The sequence below is a fragment of the Zosterops lateralis genome, assembly GCF_965231275.1.
Source record: "Zosterops lateralis genome assembly, chromosome: 1".
Taxonomy (NCBI): domain Eukaryota; kingdom Metazoa; phylum Chordata; class Aves; order Passeriformes; family Zosteropidae; genus Zosterops; species Zosterops lateralis.
The window spans coordinates 77,925,626-77,944,740 of record NC_139762.1 but is presented as its reverse complement, the minus strand read 5'-3'; the positions used below and the strand labels follow the sequence as shown (position 1 = coordinate 77,944,740).

General features: G+C 40.6%; 1 protein-coding gene across 1 annotated transcript in view; it reads right to left on the bottom strand.

Moving 5' to 3' along the window:
• MYO10 (myosin X) overlaps positions 1-19,115 on the bottom strand; it is a 163,271-nt gene that overhangs the window by 59,497 nt on the left and 84,659 nt on the right. The window contains 7 exon segments of the mRNA XM_083866016.1: positions 792-921; positions 2,947-3,050; positions 3,714-3,798; positions 3,917-3,930; positions 4,867-4,991; positions 6,013-6,147; positions 13,689-13,876. Of these exon segments, the coding sequence (XP_083722142.1) occupies positions 792-921; positions 2,947-3,050; positions 3,714-3,798; positions 3,917-3,930; positions 4,867-4,991; positions 6,013-6,147; positions 13,689-13,876 (781 nt within the window).

Below are 19,115 nucleotides of genomic sequence, written 5' to 3'. Positions count from 1 at the left end.
ACACAACTAGAAACTCTAGGATACTGTTTTGCTGCTCATGAAAAGGCATAAATATGTACAGCTGAAGGAAATTAGCAGTAGAAATACATCACAAGTAAGTCACAAATATTTATTTTCCTCTTAATATTACATGTCAAGAATTCAAAAAATCTGCCGCTTGCCCTAACTCATTTTTCCAGATACAAACAGTAATTGACTCTTTGTCCACATGAACGTGTTTCTGCTTTCCTTGGGATGATGACGATAAATCAGTGAAATTTTTCTTCCAAGCATACTTTAATTTTCAGTTTTGCTATAATGTGGTATACAGAGCAGTACCTAATGCTACTCTCTAATGCCATGTTTAAACAAACATTTAAAATGCCCACCAGCTCAATCTCTAGACACACCAGCACATTCTTTCGGATATGTAACTGAAACATCAAAAGCCCTAGAAAAAGATACTTTCAGTGGAGTTCTTGGTTAGGGAATGTATTTGAACACTTATGTTTTATCAGCTTGAGAATTCTTTGAAGAAGGAATTAGATTAAAATAGAATTTCATTACTGTTAATGGAACAAATATGTGCCCAAGGTCTTCCCATATGAAGACCCAGCATCCAGCAGCAGACTACTTTGCCTTATCTGTCCAACTCCATCCTCCCAAAGTAATATTTTAATCAACATTTACAGATGTTAAAAAGCAGTAAAACCTTTTCATTGTTTGTCCTTACTATGTTGAGGTATAATAACAATGAATAAGGCTTCCAGAACCCCAGGACACATTCCGATTTGGATGCACAGGCACCTCACCTGTTTTAAAGGACACTTGTGCCCCACCAGCAGTGATGAACTCAATGTTTCCCAGATGCAAAATGCCAGCCAAGAGCCTCAGAACTTCTTGTACTTCCTCCCTGCTGAACTCCATCACTTCCATTGCAGTCTGGAATGACATGTGAGCTTCTTCAATAACATGCACACAGACTCAAAAATGGGAGGCCTTAGAAAAGCAAGTCAGGACTAAAAGAGAGCTTTGGGTTTCATCCAAAACTGAATACACTCTAAGGCATCACTGGGACATCTTGGAACATGTAGTATCATTCTGCTTTTAAGAAATTTCATTTTGATGCTGTAATGATGTTGTAATTTGCTTTCAAATTCATCATTAAAATCATATAAATATTGGAACGACCCACTGAGTAGTGCACCAGACACAATTATTCTAATTTGAATTCTTAATTGATTACCTCCTGCATGTTTTTACCAAAATGTGCCTACTGGCTTTGTAGGTAAAAAGGTATGGGGGAGGAAACACAGCAGCATGTAAGATTTGATCATTTTTGTGCCCAAACATGCACTTTACCAATGTGGTCTGACAACTTCCAGTAAAACTGAATAAGAAAGATTTCTATATAAAAAGTGCTGAATTAATGAATAAACAAAATAGGATCAATCAAGACTGAACTACATAAACGAAGAGAAGGGCAAATAGTAAAATATTAGAAGAAACACTAAAACAAGAGGAACACATGCTTTCCTTTGACACAGAAGGGGTAATTGTATTCCCCTTGAAATGATCAATCTTTCCAAATTTGGGTGTAATATGAGCTTGACTGTGACCAGATCAGTTTTGTATCCATACAGTCAAACTCATCATGTTATCATCACTGCAGGTGTTTGACAGATGACACATTTTATCTTTCATAAATCATCCATTACACATGGAAAAGCCTCAGACTCATCCCACAACTCAAAGCAGGGTAGAGATAATGGCTGAAGGTTTAATTTGTAAAGAAGACATTTCACAGCAAAAGGGCAGCAGCATTATGAGTTCATCTCCATGCTCACTGTACTGTCTCTCTCTGTCTCCTACAAAAAAAGTTCCCCCTTAATTAACATTTCCAAGGCTTACACTGCAATAAAAGCAGGCAAAGGAGATGACTGTAAAGGAAAGGTGAGGGTGAGCTGTGGGGGTCTCTGCTCACCCCCTGCTCTGGGAATGCAGCCTGGTAAGCCCCTGCTCCTAGCCTGCCCATGCAGCAGGCAAACATCACCCACACAGCTGATTTCATGGTCTGCTTACTCTGGGACAATTAACACAAATTAAATGTCATGCTAATCAACTTCAGCATGTGACTACAATATAGGTAAGTTACCAACGTTTCCAACACTTCCTTCTGCCATACAAGATGAGGGATTTTTACACTAAAAAAATCTGCTGCATCCACTACACATTAGTTCATCAATTTGGCAAAATGATTAACATAGCTAAGCAAAAACATTTCAGTGAAGGGCATAAAACCAAATGTTTTATCTGAGTTTTAAAATCTAACACACATCACCTCAGTGCTACAACATCCAATTAGCGTGGTCAGTACGGACTAATTGCTGTGGATGTAAGATACAAAGCCATTCAGAGAGATTCCATCAGGACCCATATTTTTAATCTGTGATTATGTTTCCATAACTCTTTTGTGTAAGTTACTCCACACAAGTGGATTTCCCAGTTGCATCTCAAAGAGTCAGAGGTGCTTTGCTCCCTGTGTGCTGCACTGCAGACTCAACCCAGCAGATGCCACATGATTTGGGCAAAGCTTTCAGATTGAAAAACAGTGATATAGATATAGCTGTAATACAAAACAGTGCAGGGAAAGGCAAAGCCATGTAAAAGTCTTACTGACTTCCCAACAGATATTCTTTTCATTTCAAAACATAAGCATCTTGCTAAATTACAGCACACATTGAAACAATAAAGTAAAAATTAAATACTAGAGGAAAGATAAAGGCATGCTCAAAATGACAGTGAAGCATTTTGAGAAAATGTAAGTCCCTGCAAGATTAATGCCTCAATGAGAGAGCTGCACATGGAGGAAAGCACAGGAAGGCTTTGTACCCTGCTCTGTCAGTGGGCCCCACACACCTGAACTTCCAGCACTGTTAAAGCAAAAGAACTAGGGAAGCAACTCACAATGACTTCCTTGAAAGAATCCTTGTCATTGATTGTCTGATCTGCTATAGATCCAGACTGGTTCAGGTAGTGGTAGTTCTCAGGTACAGATAAGTAAAAAGCATCTAATGAGAGAAAACAGAGTGAGTGAAAAGAAATACCAAAACAAAAGTACTCCACATGTTACTATGTCAGAGTTAAACAGTTCACAATTCATTTGCTCAGAAATTATGACAATGCAAAAGACGAGGTTTTATATTAAAATCAGATGGGGGGTTATTTTGCTGTCTTTTGTTTTATTTAGCTACATAATAGAGTTAACTCCACTTTTTAGCATGCAAAGACAAGCCCACAGGGAGATGCTGAGACAACTTTAGGCAATTTTGCACATATACAAATGTCATTTCTTTTGTTCAGTGGATTTATTCTTTATGAGAAAGGATTAGAGCGACCAGAATTATTTATCTTTGTTGCTGTGGAGTTATTTTGTACCAGCAAAAATATTCAGTTTGAACACAATGAGGCATGTTTGTCCCCAAGTAATTTTCCCAAGGCCACAGCAGAAGCTGGGAGGAAAACTACCATCAGCTCAGTGACATTCTGCAGCTAAGTGGGCTCCTTTATCAAGCTGAGCTCAAATTCACACTCACTGAATCCCAGCTGAATAAATAACCTATTTCTCAGCTTGGGTTAGTGGGTTTCTGCAGTTAAATTCTCCACTGCTGTCACCACTGCTGACTGCTAGCAGAAAAACACTACAGTTGTGTGACTTGTGCTTTGCCACTCACCTTTCTCTCTCTCTTCTATCCCTGCCAGCAGAGCATAGAATATATGATAATTTCTTTCCCCAGGGTTTTGTCTTACTACACGATTCTGTCAAAGTAAAAAATAGTTTCCACTTAAGCGATCATTTTTAAAGACAATTTTTTAATCCACATTTTCAGACAAAAATTAAACACAATTAACTAAGCCAAAGCAAACATCAACTTACTTTTTCCAATAAATCTGGAGCAGGCAAGAAAAGCTTCAGTCAAGGAATAAAGTAAAAATCAATTAATGCAGAAATTTTTATAATCTTCATTCTTTTGTTTGAGACAATAGGAAAGAATATTATGGTCTTTTCTTACAACATGCTAAGCCTCTTTCATATAATACAACTACAACAAGATAAATAAAGTAGCAACAAAGATAACACTGTAGCAGTTCTAATATCAGTGTATCAAAACTTTCTCTTCCATCTCATGAAACCTGGACTTGGCAGATACTATATTTAAAATAATATCTGTTTTCCTTTGCTTTTTTTTTTTTTTTTTTTTTTTTTTTTTCCCTAAAGCTTGGAAACAATCTCAAAAATTAATTTTCTTCCCACTGAAAAAGCAGTTTATGTTTAAAACACCAGGTAGGATCCCCCTGGAATATTTCTCATCCTGACACCTCTGGTACTCTGGTGGAGTTGGCTCATAGTCTGATTTTGCCAAATGCAGGACAAATCCAAGGATTTAACCCACCCAGATTCATACTGCAGAAATTGAGCAGCTCTGTTCTTTCAAGTACTTTTCCAGAGAAGTAAGCAGCTTATCTTTGGATACAGTAATGAGGGAAATGGCTGACAACTCAAGTTATTCAAGAGGACTCCCGAGGCTCTTTAAGCTCATTACATGGGAAATGCACATGAGCCATGTCACGCTAGTGGTAGCAATACAAAATGCTGCTCCTCCAAATACACCCCATACACCCCATGCTGCCACAAAAGCATGTGTGCATGTGTGAATTCTGTGTTGCTGCTTCCCCTTCCCACTTACAGCAGCTCAATTTAACTGCATGTATTTCAGGATGGGGTGAAAGGACAGACAAAGGCAAGCCAGTTCTCCCTCAGTCCTGCATCAAGGAGGTATATGGGTGCTTCCCACAAACAGGAGTCAAATCACCGAACAAGGATACAATCCATAATTCTTCCTCCCTGAATGTTTCCTTTCTGACAGATGTTCAGCTGAATAAACTTCCCAAAGCGACTTGAGTTGTTGTTGTAAACAGTCTTTGCATTGCCAAAAGCTTCCATAATTGGACTGTGAAGACAGAGAATGACAGGAGTGTTAACATGTGACCAGCATGCCAACAGCTTCACATGGGGCTGGTGAAAGGAACAGCACTCTGACAAGCTCCCCTCTGACACTCTCCTCAGCAGCAGCCTACATCCCAGCATTACCCTCCATTTAGCAATGAGCATCTCAGTTTCCTAGCAGAAGATGCAAGTATTCATGCAACAGGAAGATAAATCATACTGAACTACTCTGCAGCTGCTACTTGCTACTTGCTACTTGCTACTTCTACTTGCTACTTCTTCTGTAATCGCTCAAAAGATGCACACAGTTCTCACTGCAGAACTCAAATGACAGAAATAAGGAATCTCAGTACATGCAAATTTCTAGACAGAGGTAAGGAGTCCTTGTCCTAGAGCAATTAAAAAAACCCAAAACAAATCCATCAAGATACAGCACGTACAGCAGAGATGAAGCAAGATAAACAAAAGTAATAGCATCTCAAATTGCCTTTGTTTTTAAATAGTTTAGAACTGTGTCATTTCACCTGAACACCAAGATTTCTTTTTTACTTGCATAGATTGTGTCCAATTTATCTGATGCATTTACTCATCTGTCTTATCAGTTCTCCTTATCCTCCCTTTCCTCAGCATGCTTTTACCACTTGAGCACTTGATCCCCACCATGCTGTATCTTGTTCTAATGCATCCTCAGGCTACACAAACTGAACCAAAGGTTTCTCCCTCCCATCACCCATTTCCCGTACTCTGATTATCTGAATTCAGCCCCAAACAAAAATGAAAGCCACCATTAAAGCTTCATCCATTTCAAAACTCTGCACGTTCTTCCTTCACTAAGACATACCACCATGCTCACAAGTCTCTAGAGCAGCCAGGTAATTCTGTTTAATGGAGTATTTCTCTTTCTCCAGTATACATTTTACTGTTCAGTAAACACACACACATATCTGATTACATTGCAAGCTCTTATTTCAATGTCAAGGTTTATGTCTTCTGAAAAAACACCCATGTATTGAAAGATCCAATACCTGCTCTCAAGAATAGCTTGCTCCACACAGGAGGTCTTCTCTCTGGAGGACAGCTCCAGTGAATGTTGGCTCATTGCAGACAAGAACTTGAGAATCAGCTTAGTGCTCTCCGTCTTTCCAGCACCACTTTCGCCACTGAAAGAAGAGGAGGAAATGATTTGCACAGTCCCAGTGGCCAGTGAAGAAACCCTCTGGCTGGCAATCCAAACTCTGCATTACTGGAGGTCAGGAAGACTGGGGTGATTAGAAGTGATGGTCAAATGGAGTCAGAACACCCCGTTAAACTTCCTGAATTTGACATCCAGGGAAAAACACAAGCTGTCCTTAGGCTTCATACCACTGCTCAGACAGATTACAAGGCACTGACTGTGTATGTGCACACACCTAGGAGGCAACAAAGAGCTCTCTGAATGCAAACAATTAGCCAACACTTCCCACCATCATGTTAAAGTCACAACAAAGGGATGACAATGGTTAGGGATAAAGACCAAACTAAGAATTAAGATGGGAAAGTCTGGGATATATTGCAGCAATCTAAGCTAATGAAGCTGCCCCGCTGTGAGGAGGAGGTTAGAGACATCAGTGCACATTCTAGCACATGAAGGCTACTTGTATAATTAATAGTGAAATTCTTAGAGGGCTCCATACTCTTTAAACAAACTTTTTATATACCTATTGAAAAAAACTCCAGATTCATGCAAGTTCAAAATATACAATTTCCACTTCTCATTACCATCAGAGATATAAAACCTCTTATCACCACCCACAGGAGAACAAAGCTGTTTGATATTGCTAAATTGACATTTTTAAAACAAACTATTAATAAGAAACCCTGCTGATACAAACAGAAAGCAATATACTCAGTTTCTCTTCAAAACCAACACTCTAAAAAGGGAAAGTTTAGATTTGGCTCATTTCCCGAATACTCTTTTCACTTCATTTATGTAGCCTAAACACACACTGTGAGCCATTAGGAAATATAACTTAGGGGTAAAGTTTGTCTAGTTTGTTCACTCATCATCTACAGTCATAGCATTGCATCCTAATCTGTGGCCTAGCTCCTAATTAAGCTGTACCATTCTCATTCCAGTTTACTCCCAAAGAAAGAGGGTACATTTTGGTCTTACTTCACCTTTTCCATTGTAGCAAGTGGGAATTTTGTCACTGACTTCGATGGAGCACAACTGGGCATGCAGAGCACACTTATATAATTTGACAGTCTTTTGTTGTGTCATTGCTGAGTAATGGCCCCACTGATTTTAGGTTACAACAAAGTATAATGATGTTTTCTAGTAAACAGCAAAGAAGAAAGGTACCCAAAAAAACCAGCAAGGCATTTTCCTGCAAATGAATGTCAACAATAAAATTAGCGAAGAGACATTCAGAAAACACAATGAGACATCTTCATAACCACCAATATATTCCAGCAACTGTGATTCATCCATTATATTTATACCACATCAAACAAATTCTGTGGTGTTTTTTATGTAATTCTACCCTTGACGTCTGGCCTTTTCAGTATTTGTCCTAGGGTGACTTTATGATGCTTGTATCCCCAGTTGTCTGTTGTTTATGCTGGATATTGAGTCAGCACCTTTAAGACTGGTTCCAAGAGCAAAGGGGGAAAGAAGAAGCACTGAGTTTGTTATCAGAAACTGCAGTCACTCCTCCACATTCTCCTCCTGGACTGTGTTGTCTACAGCATGGACAGTGGGAAAGAGCTCTGCTTTGCTTTTAGTTAGTTATTTTTTAGCTACCTGAGGCAGAGAAGTACCCCAGACTGTGGCTTTTCTTTTTCATGGAACTGATCAGCCTGCTCTGGACTGGAAACCCAGCAAAACACCAGGAGCTCACACGTGTGGCCCACCAGGGCCCAGGATGCTGCATTTCAGCACAAGAGGGATTGATAAGAGACTGAGTGAGCTGAACTACACCCCACAACAAGGACTTTCTCAATTTGCCATCCCTTCAGAACAGTGAGAGGTTTTATTGTTTAATATTATTCATTTTTATGCTTGTAAATACTTTGCTTGTTAAATAAACAGGTTTTCTTCACTTTTCTCCAAGGAAATATTTTCCTGAATCAGCTGGGGGAAGGGCCACTTGAATCTGCTTTCTAGAGGGATCCCTTTGGAAGTTTCCTCCCAAACTTGCCCTAAACCAGGACAGTATTCCTTCCCTTTTTCTTTGCAGGCCCTCACTCACTCATCTCTTCTGCCCAAGAAACAAACAAATACTTAATATTCCAGCATTCAGTCCTCACCATAAAAAGCCATATCTACTAGTAGTTTTGAGAGAGCTTCACAAACCCTTGCATTACTCTTGTCTAGTGAAATAAATCAAGTGATACATACCTCTTCCTGCCTAATTCTCTCTCTGAGAGCCATGCATATAGCTCAAGAGCAGGCACCGGGTGACACTGGCGACATCACCTCTTTCACTGATACCATCCTTCCTCTGCCCCCACCCACTGTCCCTTGATCTGGAGAATCTGTAGTTCTATGGAAGCTGAAAGTTACCCCACTGTAACTGAGAGCCATTTTACAAGTGAGGCATTCAAAGCTGATGGAAAAATACCTCCTGCACCTCTCTCTGGTACAGCTGGTGTTATGCACAACTACAGGCTCTTGCTTTTTTCCTTAGAACAGAAGAGACTCAGAACTGGTTCAGTTCTGAACCTGCTCAGTGTCCTATTCTGACAGTTGCCAGTTGGAGACACCCATGGAAGACATACAATTATTTCCCTTCTTTGTTCTTCCACCTTCCAGTTATTTGCTCTTCAGAGACTTCCTGATCTAAACCTGTATTTTATGTGTCTTGTAACCCTCAATACATATTTACCTTCTATGGGTTTCTAGTCATACTCCCTTAAAAAGCAAATGTTCTTGTTTTTTCAGATCGACCTCCTCTTCCAGCTTCATTTGATACCTCTCAGTTCTCATGGTGGAAGGAGAAACCAATAATTCATCCTAGTGCCATTTCTGCCAATGCATGACTTGATGGTTAGTGCCCCAAATTCAAAATGCTTGTCTCCATTAGCCATTTCCCATGTTATACTTTTTATTACTTTTAAAAGTTTTCCTCTGAACCACCTTCAGGTCCACAAAGTCCAAAGGATGGATTTGCATCATGTTCTCTACTCATTTAGTAGTAACCACTCCATTCCATTCACTTTTACAGTTACATGAGATCAATCTTTCAGAGTCCTTGTAGCTTTCGCCTACAAGGTCAGTAAAAGGGTGAATTTTTTTAATGCAACCTTTCCAGCCCATGAGTTTAAGTGCCCAGCTTGTTCCACATCACCACGTTCAGGACTGTGAACATATTAAGTCTGACAGCAGGCCAGAAGGCCCCCACTTAGATCTTTAGACTTTCTCCATGACTTGTTCTATGCAGGGCCAAGGGCACAGCAGCCTGGACTCACGACTGCCACAATGTAAAAAGGGGTCACTGAGAGAAAGGGTCCTCAGTCTGAAGGATATAACACTAAATCATTTCCCTTTTCTGTCTGGGTAAGAGGCAAAACAGTCTGTAGTGGCTGCTAATTGCTGGCACACCAAAGGCACTGCTCCGGGAGCACCTCTGGAACCCTCAATGACCTCCTGAGGGCCAAATGACCAGAAACCCCACACAGGAGAAGGGCCTAGGATGGCCAAAGGGTACTTGGACTGAGACAGGAGGCCAGCACATGTCTTGACCCTACCTCTCCTTGGAATTTTTATCAGCTGAACACCACTGGGACCAGGAGTGGTAGCTATACTTGTTATTTTCTGTATCTTTTCTGCCTTTCTCTCTTTCTCTTTCTTCCTCTAATTCTATCTTTTCAGAGTTTTGTGTAACTTAAAATTGGATGAGCTTAGAGTTTGCAAAGTTAAAGGGCTAAGTTAAGGCTTTGAGAAGTGTTTTATGTTGATGGAATGCTGCTCTAAACCTTTGCAAAAGTTCTCTGATATTCTAAAGTTGCTAGTAAAGTTTTTTGTTGTTTGGACCCCTTGAGAATACCTTGTCAGCATTTCTCCCATGCATCTGAGCACATTAACAACTGTAAGCCCTTTCAAGAGTCTCATCAAGTGAGGTTTTTGGGGCCTTACAGTCTGCTGCCTTTAAAGTCCCAAGACACACAGACAAAATAGGCCCCTTCAGCCAAGATACTTCATCAAATGCACATCTGAACTTTGGTGTGTCAGTCTCACACAGACATCACCCCCATCACAGGTCTGGGTCCCGCATAAAGGTTTGTATTGATTTTCAAACTGAAAAACAACAACAAAAAGTTTCAGGCCATCAGACAGTAACAGAGAGAACAAATTGGTATCAGACAGTGATTTCCCACTCACGGCACTGACTTCAATGTCATAGAGAGCAATGGTTGCAGCTCCCTTTACACTTCTTTGGGAGTGCTCTAACATGCATCAATTGCAATTTTATCTGAGAGAAGAGCTTGTGTTTGCTTCTGCACAGACTAAATCACCTTAAACAGAGTAGCAAGAAAAAATCCCAAACCAAACCTAAAGATATTTTCCTATTCTTGTAATAAAGGCATGGAGGTTTGAACTTGGTCTCAACCTGTGAACTTCAGCTAATCACAGGAGAGATCCACCCCTTTTCTACACCAGGACAAGCTGTTTGCCTATGGCTCAAATTAGAAGGACTTCCTTCTTGTTCCTCAGGTGCCCAGCTGAAAAATCAGAAGATGTTTTTAACATGGTGGGCTTTTTCCCCCCCCGGCTTTAAATGAAACTGGACCCTGCAGTAATGGTTCAGACCTACATGAAACTGAGAATTCATTGATGCATTCTTTTGTCTATAGAAAAATTCTAGTTTTTTAGCCTGAGAGAGTTAAAGCACCATTTCACAACCCTGTACATACTCTAATACACCAGTTATGTACAGCTTCTTCAGTGTGCAGTTTTGTTGACATTTTAGGCTGCTAAGTCCTTTTAAGCATTATCATGAATTAATGCTTTTCACATGCATCAATAAATAAGCATCTTTGTGTGATTCAATTTATCATCTTTTCTATATTTCCTTCCTTTTCACCTCTGATCTGGATGGTTATACTGGAAAAAATAGGCTCGCATTTAAATGATATTCTGAGTTCTTCTGATTCGTGTTCTGAAATTCAACCTCTCACCCTACCCCAGCCAGAAAAATATCCCAATATTAATATTTCAAAACACTAGAAGCTTTTTCACAGGTTTTTGAACTCAAAGCCTGAAGAAAGCAGCACCAAATCAAAGCTGAGCTAATTCTAGGCCAGCAGGGGGCACTTCAAGTCCAGAGGATCATCAGCAGGCATTCCAAGCACCTTCCTTTGTGGGGCTGTTACAATTTGCTGCGGAGTGCTGAGATCCCAAGGTCAGGAGCAGCTCAAACTGCCTATCAGAATGTGAGACCTACTTGAATAATTCCCTCATTTTAACTGTGTCTTCGAGATGCAACAGAGTTTTCCTCTTTATCATCTCTTACATTAAATGCAACACCAGAATATTTGTCTGAATTCAAACACTAAAGAGCTCCACTTGGCTACTTTCTTTTTCAAATGCCAGCAGTAATCAAGTTATAGTGACAGTACAATGACTTGTTGCAACATCTAATTCTAAGCCAGTAAAAGATGCAGGAATGGCAAAGATGCTGAATTTGCCAAGCACACTGTTATACCTCCAGTTCCTATGCCCTAAACTAGATATGTGACAACAGGGACTTTCCCAAGCTGTAGCAATGCCATGAAAACTGTCAGTCATTAAAAAAAATCCTATTCTCAATCCTTCACAGATAGAGCAGATAATGCTCTTTTAGGAAAGCAGATTTTGCATTGAGTTTTTTTAATTTGAATTGCACGTTTCCTCAATTTCTGCAGTAACAAGATACCCTTATATGGTTGTATTGTGCCACTTATCTGAAACACAGAACTTACACAAATCACTGTTTCAATCCATAACCACATGAAACAATTTTAAAATGGATTCCTAATAAAAAACTTCTCCATATTATGGCTTATCTGTACCAAAGCACATGGTTTAGAGAGCAGAGAGTGCTGAAGACTCCTCTGGAACATCACAGACTCCTGCTTATGTCCATTTTAGAACATAACCTGCTTTCCTCTTGGCAGCTTGTGAGGAACTGGAATGAAAGGTGAAATACTGAGACTAGTACAGAATGGCAAAAATACCAGTGGCCACTAGAAATTGTTTTGGTCCTGAAATTTGTGTACACAGGCTGTTCACAAGTAACTGTGTGGCAATAACACAAAATCATGACTCCAGGCTACCTGTTGTCACATGACAAAGATCTCTGTGAATTTTATTTTTGCTTGGACTCTTACCTGAACTCATCTTTATATGTACAGAATGATGTATTAAGTAATAAGAAGGAGAAATACAGTTAAAGAAATCTGAAAAAATCACGTTTTTTAGCTTTGTGTCACTGCAAAGCAGGATCTGCCTAGAGGTGAAGACAGGTGGGCACTGTGACCTGAGAGGCTGCAGAAAGTTGCAAGCAGGCCTGGCTGTGTTGCAGCTAATCTAGATTTCTAACCACAGCCTGGGTGCTGAACTACATGCACCAAATCTCCTTCTTATCCATGAAGCCTTGCAACCTGGCCCATAATCTGAAATAACAGTAGAAATTGCCTATGCCAAAGATGCTGCCCTCACTCTGCCTCATCCCCTCTCTGTCCCACCATCTGCCCCATGCTGCAGTCAGTCCTACAGCCACCACAAGGACTCCTGAGGAGGTCAGGAGACAGTGGAAATCATCTCAACTTGTGCTGAAGGGGTCTACACCTGTAAGTTCATGGTGCAGGAAGGTGACAGCAAGCAGGCCTAATCACAAAAATGTTGTGAAGGCAAGAGAGGAGAGGGAAGGGAAATACAAGGTCTCTTACTCCCCTGAGCACCACTCCCTGCCTGGACCCTGCTGGCTGGTGCCATGCTGCAGTGACCTGCTCCTCTCTATCTGGCCGGCCAGACATTGGTCTCCCTGCCTGTGTGTGAGCCAACACAGCTGAGCTGGCAGGCTAGGGAATGGGAAAAGAGCTGGCTGCGTTTTCAGCTCTTCTGGAGCCAAAAGGAAGGAGGAGCTGAAAGTAGTGAAAAGCTATTGAAATGCCAACTGCTCCCTAACGCACACTCGGCCACAGCCAGATCCCGAATACCAGCGACACAGTGGTTCAAACGGGAAGCTATTAATTCACCATTAAATTAAAGCACAACAAGATTAAGCAGGGAAGATTAATCAGGCAGAATTAAGTGGCTGAAATGTGGAGGGGTTTCTCTTTTGCTATTGTTATTTACTGCGTATCTCAAGAACTGGTAGGTTAATTTTTTCTTTTCCTCTCCATACAGGCATCAAGGTCTTGTGGTGACAAACTCCTGAGCTGCACAGAGATGCTTAAATTGGTGGGAAAACACTTAGGGTAACATCTGATGTGTGAAGACCAAAAATGCACAAAAATACAATAGATTTTTTTGACTAAATATAATTGTAAGATGCATAAAATAAATTTAACCTTTTGTTAGAGGTGCACAGAAGGAATGACACAAAACAAGTTCAGAGCTCTCTTGAAGCCGTGCTGTTTTAAAGCTATTTTCTGTTGGAAAAGAAAAGAATGGTCCAAAATCCCCTTGAAGGGCTCACCCTCAGGGATACCCAAGGCAGCAGCAGGCAGCACTCACCTGATGAGGATACACTGGTTGTCGTGGCGTTTCCAGAGGCAGCGGTAGCACTCGTTGGCCACGGCGAAGATGTGCGGCGCCATCTCTCCCATGTGGTGCCGGCTGTAGCGCTCCACCGCCGCGCCATCGTACAGCCCCGGGATGCTCTTGTAGGGGTTCACCGAGGCCACGATGGAGCCAATGTAGGTCTGCAAGCACACAGCACCCCCAGAGCTGTTATCACGTGTATAATCACATGTATAGTCCAACAATCACACCTATTAATGCTCTTCTCAAATGGTAGACAAAAACCACACGTTTGCAAAGCCGTGACAATCCTTTGGATAAAGGTGGCCAGCAGTTTTCCCTGATTTCTTCCTTTCAAGAAAAGCAACAAAAGGGTGAAAGTCGTTCCCACCTCTGTCATGTTCTCAGGCTTACCCCACCTGTAACACTGAGCTTATTGACTGTACAAATCCCTGCCTTAATGCTCCTTACAGCTGCACGGTAATGCTTATCAGCGCTGGCCTACAGCTGCTCCTCATGTGTCCTTAGGGACTTGCTGAACTTACTAAAAACCTGTCTGAGCCCAAAGCAATGATGGAAAAATCTGTATTTCCATGTAAAGCATCCAAGTCCTTCTCTGCTACTCACTTTTAAAAGAGAAGTATCAGGCATTATGGCAGACACTAGGACCATTATATTTAGAATCACAGGCTCTAAGAAAAGTGTGTGAAGCAGTAGATGCTCCAAAAAGAATGGGTTTCTGCAACATTTTTAATATTAGTTGGATGCAGAACAGCAGCTGGCAAGTCATCAATTTCTATCCCACTGCAATTAGAGAGAAAATCAGTTAAAACCACCCAGGTAGCAGCTTATGCCCATTCCCATTGCCTTAACTCATTAGGCTGTGGTAACCTGATCATTTGCAACAGTCTGTTCACAATGCTGTTCAATTTCTCCCTCACCCTCTATTCAGTTCAATATATTTTTCTAATAAAATCACATTAAGTGAGGTAGAAGATAACATTAAGCATGCTATCTCCAGAGTTTCTGAGGCATGTAAAATTAATTGATACACTGTATGGCATGTGCAGTGTTACTGCTGCAGTATCAATTTCATTTTGTTAAACGCTCTTTCTGTGGTTCCAGGCAGGAAGCTGACACCTGGCTCCAACAGCCCTGCTCAGGACTGGGGAAGAGCCAGGCTGGGCAGTCTCCAGCCCTGTAATACAGCCCCCATGCACAGAGAGATGCCTCACCAGCAGTCAACCCTCTCACTGCCGACAGGAACCAGCTGTGAAGCTGACAGCAGGACTGGAGCTCTCCTCATCTCCACAGCACCCTTCCCGGAGACGGATTGATAAGGGCAGCAGCATCTTGCAAACCACCAAAAGGCAGCCCCGTGTTCTCCTCCTGCAGCCTCCTTCTCCAAGCCACCACAGGGCATTCACTAAGACAAAGGGACCATCATACCTTCCTTTCCCCTCTATCAGTCTCTTTTGCAGCATTTAGAGCCTGCATCTACCTGCCTCCCTCTTCTTCTCCTCAATTAACATGCAATCATCGCTGTGTATCAGCTCTCCTTTCTCACTGTTACCCTGCTGTTACAGTCCCCATTATCCACCTGTTCACCCTCCATCAAGCCCGACACAAATTGCAGCTCTGAGCTTTTGTTAAGGGAACTGCAATGGTGTCCTTGAAATCATGACAATTTTATTAGCAGTAAGAGGAATATCCCTCCTCACTGTAACTCTAGTACCTTTTACAGAGTGGTGGATTTTCAATCTGTGTGTTTTATAACACCATTCCCCCACCCTCCCATGCTGTGCAACAGCTCAGAGGATTTCATGTAGAGGAGAGATACCATTTCAACATGAGATTGTATGGCAGGGCAATTACAGCACTGAGACAACAGCTTAATTTCCTGGGATCATCCCCTCTTGGATTCTTAAATAAGTAATAAGTAACAAGGAAGGCTCTGAAAACTAACTTCCTCTGTTTGATACATATTTCAGCACAGATTGCACAGGGAAAAAATTTAAGAGGTTTCTTTGTTAATTACATGACTGCAGTGCTAGTATGACCAATAAAAGAGACTGCTACAGATCTTCCTCTTTCCCTTATTAAAGTCTGGCTGAAGTCTTAGGAAAAGAGTTACTTGAGGCAAACCATAACAACAGATGCCATGGCAAAGATGTAAATAAAAAAATCCCATGAAACTTGATACCATCTAGCTTCATAAGTAAATAATCACTCTATGGCTTCTGCAAGATTAAGTACCTGACAGAACAATACCTCCATGATAAAGCACTGGCAAAACTGCATCACCACTCTTACTTCTCTTCTAGACAGTAAATATCAGAAGAGGTGACAGCAGTCCACTTCTGCATACACTCATTTAAAATGGGGCAGCCTTTCAAATGATTTAGGCAAAAAAAATTTAAAGCAACAAAAAGACTTCCAGAATATTAGTTATTATTATTAATTATAAAAGTTTATTAAATAAAGTGAGCTGGCTTCATTGTCTTGTAATTCAATAAGGTATAATAGAGAGATGAGCACTGTATTACGGCAATAAAAGAAACCTGGTGAAAAGTAGAAATCATACTGATGAAAACAATTTCTAAATCACCTCATGGAGTAATGCTTAGGACACCTCACTATTTTAAAAATTTCTTTTCTCTGTTTTTTTCTTTCAGCAAAAACACGAAGAGGCACAACTTCTACTGACAAAGGTGCACCTTTGTTGTTCCAGTCTTCTGGTTCTTTAGGTATGTATGTACTACCTCTTTGCAGGACAAGCTAAATGCATGGACAAACTGCCATCAAATTATAATGTTGTGTGATAGAACAAACTCAAGACTTCAAAAAACAACTTCCTCGTCCCAAGGCAAGATCACAAAAAAAGTATATTCTTCACAGACACAGAGTGTCCCATTTATCATCTACCAGGTGTCACAGTCCAACACAGGGGTAGCCACAATCAGCTTAGTCTGCATGGACTAAAGAGTCAGCTGGCCCAAGCAAAAGTTCTGCCTTTACCCAAGGTAGCTCAGCAAAGTATCAGTGGGCTGAAGCAGCACTGTTATTAAAAACTATTCCATTTATTTTAGAAGTACAAATCTTTTTAAAGATTAGAAGTACAAATATTTTAAAAGACAAATCTTCGAGAAATCTTTGTAAATTGCCTCTGGGATACTCAACTGCAGCAAGATTTGCTGCTGCAAGAATCATTCCCTACATCACTTCCAGGCTTACTGCTTATCCCATCCAGTACCTACCACAAGGTCTTACCAGTAGCAGTATTTTATAAGCAGTAGATCTTAGACACTACCCTGGCAGCTCTAAGAGCCACAAAGTTAGGGACTTGGGGGAGGGGGGAAGGGTACATGTACTCCCATAAAGAATGCTCCCAATTTCATAGAATCAAGAATGGCTTGGGTTGGAAGGAGAGCAAAGATCATGTAGTTCCAACACCCCTGTTGTGGGCAGGGACACCTTCCCACTAGAACAGATTGCTCAATGCCTCATCCAATGTGGCCTCTAACATCTCCAGAGATGGGGCATCCACAACTTCTCTAGGCAAACAGTTCCAGTGTCCCAACCCTCACAGCGAAGAATTTCTTCCTAATATCTAACCTAAACATACTCTCTTTCAGTTTGAAGTCATTCTCCTCTGTCCTGTATAGCATGCCCCTTAAAAAGTCCCTCTCAGTATTTCTTGTAGGCTCCTCCACTTGCCCTCCTTGGAGATCCTGAGAAGCCACACCACACAATCCCTTTCTTCAGAGCACACCTTCTGGTCTGGCAAATGCAAGCGTCTTAGCAGCAGGTTAAACCACTGTAAAAATACACAAAAAATGCAGCACTGCTCAGTGGACATGTGTTTTCTCCTGAAGACTATTTCTGCACCAGACATCATCATATGGCAAACTAAATGGGTTAGAATCAGAAGCAGGATCTCTAAAGTACTATATTATGGCAACATTAAAAAGCAGGTGAAATTTCAGAAAAGGTATTTTCGTGTAAGAATGTCACTTGCACTTTGCTTGTAAGACAGCAATCTAAATTTTCTTTTTGTTCTTTGCAGTTTCCAATCTGATTCTGGAAGTCAATAATTACTTATTTTAATGAAAGCATTCCAAAGCAATTATGAATAGGAGAAATGCTGCCAGAACACGAGCAAGCAGACGGGGTATTCTAAAGATTTCCAGTTGAAACAGTTTGAGAGTTTTTTCAGTGATATAGTGGGAGAACTCCCATTAAAAGCCTGACCCCTGAAATGCATGGCCATGAACAGGGAAGTTTACTATTCCCTGTTATATGACTGAGTCAGTGCTTCAGACAGAACCACACACAAACTCTTCACTACTTTGGTACAGACTAAACCAGCAACAACTTGTTATCAGATCACAGCTAATATATTTCTTTAAACCAAAGAATAAATGAAAGTTGAGTTACTTAGCCTGAATCTCAATGCAGCACTTTGCTGCATTTAAGGTTGGGTTCCTTTTGCACTTTCAAACTTTTACTGGAATTTTACACTGTTAATTCATCTCTTAAAACACTTAAGCTCACAAGCCACAGACAATCCTGCTCCCCCTTTCAGCAAAAAAGGAAAAACAAGATCCTCTACAAGGACTTTCAAAATTAGAAGTTCCAATCCAATCTTCTCAGCTAGACACTGAGTAAGGCAAGACAAAATAAAAGATGCACTTCAGAAAGGAAGAGATTTTTCATCAGTTCTTTGAACGCTTTTTGTTTTGCTTGTTGCCTTCTGATAGCAATTAGCTTTGAGCCTGTGTCCTGAAATCATCCCACCATTCTTCAAACACTGAAAAACAATTTGTTCTTTAACAAGAGCTCAAAAAGACTTCTGATGCCCACAGAAATACTCTAGCAAAACTTAACATAGTCAGAGTAGTCCTGTCTAACATGAGAGGGTGGGGGTTTGTTTAATAAAGAGACAATAAATTTATTTTAGTTTGATGCCAAACAAATCTAAATGACATACAAGGTTTTATTGTTCCAAATACACTTTAGTGTATTTTACACTTAGAACTACAAGAAAAAAGTTTGCAATGAACAAAATACAGTTTGAAATGTCTTACTTTCCCATATAGAAAAGGCTTTCAGACTAAAAGAGGAAAAAAGTATAGTAAGAAATTTTCCCCTCAATTTTTTTCAGATTCTCTATAATGAAAAAGCAATGAAAAAGAAAACTGCCCTAATAGAAGACCACTTCATTAGTCCTATAAACCAAACATACCTAACACACCAGAGCCACCCTGCTTTTCATCTTTTCCCCTTCACAGATGCTTTTTAGATTTTTGGGGTATATCCTTTCAGCTTTGTTCCATATTCAGCAACCATACACCTTCCACTTCTTCCTTTTTATGTCGAAACTTCTCCGCAATAACCTTTCTGTTTCTGAGGATTCTTTCT